The following is a 6,134-nucleotide window of genomic DNA, read 5'->3' as shown; positions in this document are numbered from 1 at the left end:
GGAACGAATAACGGCGACGTTTCGACCTAAGGGTCTTCTTCAGGCACAAAAACACAAAAGTACACACACAAAAAAGAAGAAGAAAGACGATAGAACAAATAAAGAGGAGAACAACTGACAAAACAACTGCACTGCACAAACCGACAAATGACAAAGACAGAGAAGCAAGGGAAGCTACTCGAGGAGAATGAAAAGCGGCAGTTTTGAGGTCTGTAGACCAAACAAAATGTGAGGGGGGGGGGGGTGCGTGAAAGGGAACGAAAGAGGAGACTCGCGTACCCGTGCGGACACACACACACACACACACACACACACACACACACACACACACACGCACACACACACACACACACACATACACACAAGGTGGAACAGCGGGGGGAAGGTTGAGATGAATGAATTAACGGCGAATGTTAATTCCATCGGGACAGGTAGTGCCAAGGGATGATATGATGTGGGACTCCCTGAGTTTGCGCTCGAAGGAGTCGCCACGTACTTGCCACAGAGCCATGACTCTGACATGATCAAGTGAGTGACCAGCGGCGGTGAAGTGAAGGGATACTGGCCTATTGCGGGAATGACGGATGTCAGCCAGATGCTCGGAGAAACGCACCTCAAGGGTGCGCGCGGTTTCTCCGATATAAATCTGGCGACAAGAGAGGCAGACGATCGCATAGACAACGTTGTGACTTTGACAGTCAAACGTTCTCTTGACCGTGAAGGAGCCACGAGGGCCTTGGAGGCAGGTGTCAGGGTGGAGGAAGGGACAAGATTTGCAATTTCGTTTGGAACAAGGAAATGTCCCAGGGGCTGTGGGGTTGGTGGGACTGCGAAGACGGGATCTCACCAAGAGGTCGCGAACGCTGCGGTCTTTTCTGAAAGCACAGAGTGGTTTTTGAGCAAAGATCGAACCAACAGAGTCACTTCCTTGAAGGATGTGCCAGTTTGATTTCAGGATTCTGCTTACTGGCATGTTGTGGGGATGAAACAGTAGGGAAACAACGGGTCTGTCACTGTCCCTAGATGGTGAAGGACTGAGGGCGGACTCTCGACAGACCTGGGTAACCCGCAGAAGGGCGTCACGGACGAGTGCATCAGGGTAGTTGCGGGCCAAAAAGAAAGACGTCATCAAGACAGACTGTTGGTGGAAGTCGTCGTCTTCAGAGCATAGCCTCCGAAGACGAAGGAATTGAGAGAAAGGAATGCTGCTTTTGTTGGCAGGATGATGAGAAGAGTTGAAATCAAGGTATGAATGAGCGTCAGTTTCTTTGTAGAAGACAGAGGTGGTGAAGCGACCATGCAAGATGGAGATGGAGATGTCAAGAAAGACCACAGCTGAGGAAGAGATGTTGAATGTGAACTTGATGCTGGGATGGAATGCTTGGATGAAGTGAATGAAATCGAGAAGGAGGGGTTCAGACAGAGAAGTGGCACCCAAACCATCGTCGATGAACCTCTTGTACAGCTCTGGAACTGGGCCAGAGTAAGACTGTAGAATGAGGTGCTCAAGATGACCCATGAAAAGACATGCATAACTGGGTCCCATCTTCGTACCCATGGCGACTCCGCTGATCTGCTCAAAAACCTGTCCATCAAACTCAAAAGTGTTCAAAGTGAGAACAAGCTCAGCCAGGCGAACAAGTGTTGTGGTTGGTGGGTAGGCAGAATCAGTGGGACGACGATCCAGAAAGAATGTAAGGGCTTTGAGTCCGTCAGTGTGGGGTATGGATGTGTACAGGGACACAACATCCAACGTGAACAACAATTGGGGCTGAAAACTGGGATGGCTGTTGAGATGTTCAAGAAGGTTGAGGGTATGTGTTGTGTCTTTGACGTACGTTGGCAGTGACTGTACAATGGGTTGAAGGAGGAAGTCCAAGTATTCCGAAATGAACTCCGTTGGACAGCTGCAGGCAGAAACGATGGGTCTGCCTGGGGTGTTGGGTTTGTGTATTTTCGGGAGGAGGTAGAAAGTGGGCTGTTTAGCGTCAGACTTCAGCAGAAGTTTGGCAGTGGCGGGAAGATTGTTGTGTTTGATCTGTTCTTTAATTGTATCTGCGATCTGTTTTTGGTCGAGGGGGAGGGAGGCCTGAGGGAGTGGTTTGTATGACGCTGCGTCATTGAGTTGGCGATGGGCTTCGCGAAGGTACAGTTCTCGGTCCCAGACGACTACAGCACCGCCCTTGTCAGCAGGTTTGATGACGATGTCCTGGCGCGATTTAAGCGAGACAAGGGCTTGCTGTTCGTCTCGTGTCAGGTTGGAGTTACGAGCAGGTTTGGATTTAAGTTTGCTGATTTCTCTATGGCATTTGGCTATGTACAGTTCAACGTCAACGGACTTGTCTTGTTGAGGTTCCCTGTAGGCAGGAGTTTTGAAAAGGTGAGTGAAAACATCATCTTGGCCAGAGAGAGGTGGTGGGCGGGGAACAGTGCCGAGAATGGCCATCCAGCGAAGTTTACGAAAAAAGCGTTGGCAGTCGAGATGGGTATTGTATTTGCTGGCAGTGGGTTGGATTGGGATGAATTTGAGTCCTTTGGAAAGTACAGAGCGCTCGCTCTCTGACAAAGTGACTGTGTCGGGGACACATCGAACTAAAGCAGATGGGGGAGAAAAGGTGTCTGAGTTAGAGGTAGGTGGCTGATGTGCTGGGTTTTGTTTCAATAGTTTTTGTAGTTTGTTCTCTTTGAGTGTGGTGCAATGAACATGAATGAGTTGGTTATGTACATGCAGGACCTGCTTGAGTCGGAATGCCACTGGTGTTGGAAGAATGGAGGTGGATTGAGCTCGAAAGTGGTGCAGGAGCTTAGCATTGGCATCAAGTGACCGATCAAGTGACTTGACATGAGCACCAATTAGTTTGCGGCTTGCTTGTGCTAAAATGTTGTTTGTGCTAGCTACAAGCGGAGTGTTGTGTAGATCAGACGGAGAATGGTGGAGTTGAAAGCCATTTGGTATGACGCGGAGGCGCAGGCAGTGTTTGAGAAAAGTAATATGACTTGCGAGTTTGGTGGAGTTGAACATAGCTTTAGCGTAACCAAGTGCCAGTGGTTGAAAAAACGGCGGAAGAAAAAGATTCAAACTCGTTAGGAGGCTAGCGTGTGTTCTGGAGAAGAATCTATGGCAAGGCATAGAAACAGTTGCTGTTATTGGATAAACTGTAGTGTATAGGTCTCTATAAATCCAGGGGTTAATAAAGACTGTTCCGGTAAAAATTCTTAGCAAAGAAAATGGGAAATCAAAATAAAATCAAAATAGATCTGGATCTAAAGACTTTTAAGAAAGAAAGGGATGGTGAAGAAAGTTATAAAATAAAAGAATGCAACACGAATAGAAGATCTTAAAAGGAAAGAAGTGCACACTTACTAACACGATGGATACGAAACAACAAAGGGGTACAGTCAAGGTGATATGACGAAAGTATTAAACAATGGCGACTGCATGTGAGAGGGAACAATAAAGAGACCAAAAAGCAAAGAAGATCTTAAAAGGAAAGAAGTGCACACTTACTAACACGATGGATACGAAACAACAAAGGGGTACAGTCAAGGTGATATGACGAAAGTATTAAACAATGGCGACTGCATGTGGTAATACAATAATACAGAGTTATCTCCCATATGTTTTTCGCGAGCATCAGTGTTCGCGAGACGAAAATGATTGCAGATTGGCCGACTTCGACAGTGACCTCCGTTCTGTTCTTCACAGTTATGATAAAGACATCGTTCTAAGGTCAAAACAAGTCGAAATTTTGGGAATGCTGCCGGAAGGAGACCGTAATAATTATATGGTTTCATCACTGTCAACTGGTTACAGAAAAAATCGTCTGCTCCAGTTAGCGCCGAAACCAAACGGTTGATTATCACGTGACACTTTTGGTATATTTATAGTTGTTTGCACAGTAAATACAGCCGCGAAAAATAGCTCGCTTGAAACTGTCTTACATATCAATTCCTTAGTCATTTAAAAATTACAAAACACCATGAAAAATCATTATCGACGATCGCGAATCTGCTTATATCAATAATACATTACAAAAAGCTCTAAATAGTAAAAAAAAAATCGGTTTCCTTGCCAGACAAGGAAACTCAAGGCATCCTGTCAGGGAGAGAATGAGCCGAACTCATTTTGACCTGAGTTCAGGATGGATCAAAGTAGGAATGTAATCAGTGCTGAATTTATCACGTAAGTGACACCTTTGTCAATATGTCAAATCATATCAGCAAAACAAAACTAAAAGAAAACAAAAAAGCCAAGAAACGTTTCACAGGAAGCAGATAGGCTCTTTATTTTGGATATGTATTTAATATCTAATATACGCTTTATGCTTGAGTACGAATCCTGAATGTTATGTATATATATACTTATGTCACGATGCTAAAATGGAAACAAGTTTTGTTTAAAACATATTTATCTAAGCATAAAGATGCTCTTATCGTCAGTGAACAGTCTGGACAGATCCGTGATGGTGTCCATGCTCATTTACAAGCGCCTGTGTGGATCTACCCGACACCCCGTGCTCTTCGCTGACCCTCAGACAATACGGGTGGGAGACGCGGGGACCGGAAGGCACGCCGGGTATGCAAGGACCCTGGCCGGGTGGCACACACAACTCAGGTGAGCCTGGCTATACAAAAAATAGAAGTACCCGTAATTCTAGGACCTCCCACCCTCCACTATCCACTATACTTCCCTACCCGGTTTTAGTCCGTATAGTCACACCGTCTCCTTGGATTGTGACACTCCTAAAACGTGAAGGGAGATGGTGGAGGCTATTTACTATGGGATTAGTTGGACTATGGGTTTGTTACTGTTTGCTTTGTAAGGCCCTGTACTGTTGACGTGACTGTGCTAGCATTTGTGGTCGTGCTGATGGAACGATCCCACAGGTTAAAATTGTTTTACATATATATGAAGTCCTTTTTGTTTAGCGTTGGCCATATTTGAACAACTTAAGAGAACAACTAATTCCATTTAAATATTATAAAATCCCAAGCCTCTATCGACTTGGTTTGCTCTAAGCCTCATCACAGAAAATTATTGTCAGAAATGTGTCGTTGTATTTAGGCCTACCTGATGTGGTAATTTTTCATTGCACCTTCCTTTTTTGTATGCAGGAGATGAATATTCCGAAGACGAAGTCAAAATCACACTAAAATACGGCATTGTTTGTGTGTTTGCACATCTTGTGTCCCCATGTCGATGACTCTGCTCTCACAGAAACTAGAAATGATCTTCCTTCGGGTTTTTTCCGAGTGTGTTGACACGCTTCTCTGTTTTTGTCTCTCTCCCCACACCACCCTTTTTTTTTTTTTTTTTTTTTTTTTTTTTTGCTTCGCTTTGTTGATTTGTTTGTTTTGTGGGGATTTGGTGGGGATATTTGTGTATGTGTGTGAAAAACGTCGGGTTTCTTTGAAGAATTTGGCTGACTGCTTTGCCTAATCACAACTGTCCATATTTATAATTCAATCAGTTTTAGTTGGATCGTGACGAGAGAACCGGCCGCAAATTTGAAACACTGAGGAGAATAATGAATAGCAGATCAAGAACATGATCACGCAGACGGGAAATAAAACTTACAAAGAAGAAAGACATGTTCGGACAACTGCCGCAAGGCAATGGCAAACCAGAAACCCCGTGGGAAACTGTCTACTAATGAACAAGAAGAAAAAAAACACCAACACGACATCAGCATACAATACCGAAAAAAATCCAGAGCTGAAGTATTGTTGTGCAACTGCATGAGATGACGGAGTGAATGAAAATCTGCTACCGATTCGGTTGACCTTTAGTTTCGTACAGGAAGTTGCGTGGGTGCATGACCCCTATTATGGTTGCAAGCAAGCACTGAAGTTTGCACCCGCCATGGAAGAAGCCTTCCGGCTGCGTTTGGTTCTTTGGGGCTCATTCCGAACATCATGAGCAAGTTCTGACGTGTAGGTTACTGCGACTCCGTGCTTGTGCAGAGAGGGACAGTTCTAGTGATGAATATTGTAAAAACCTGTATGGACTCCGCTGGATTCATTCATATAAATGGACCGACAGTCATGCAAGTGCTTGGCATCTGTGTGACTGACAGGAACTCTTGGGAAGGGAATCTGTTGGCGGCTTTGAATGTGCGCGCGTAAGTGTGTGT

At 45.0% G+C, this 6,134-nt stretch overlaps 1 protein-coding gene across 1 annotated transcript; it reads right to left on the bottom strand.

Annotated features, from left to right (window-relative positions):
• Positions 1–400: 400 nt before the first annotated feature.
• Positions 401–2,446, bottom strand: LOC138967734 (uncharacterized). The gene has a single exon (XM_070340389.1). The coding sequence runs from the start codon at positions 2,444–2,446 to the stop codon at positions 401–403; it is 2,046 nt and encodes a 681-aa protein (XP_070196490.1).
• Positions 2,447–6,134: the final 3,688 nt, after the last annotated feature.

Source organism: Littorina saxatilis, linkage group LG5 (assembly GCF_037325665.1).
Source record: "Littorina saxatilis isolate snail1 linkage group LG5, US_GU_Lsax_2.0, whole genome shotgun sequence".
In the NCBI taxonomy this organism is placed as follows: domain Eukaryota; kingdom Metazoa; phylum Mollusca; class Gastropoda; order Littorinimorpha; family Littorinidae; genus Littorina; species Littorina saxatilis.
Note: the sequence above shows the minus strand (reverse complement) of the source record. Positions and strands in the feature narration are given on the sequence as shown.

Bases quoted from the DNA above. Each gene is read 5' to 3' on its own strand.
- LOC138967734 (XM_070340389.1), bottom strand. From the start codon at position 2,446: ATGGCCATTCTCGGCACTGTTCCCCGCCCACCACCTCTCTCTGGCCAA.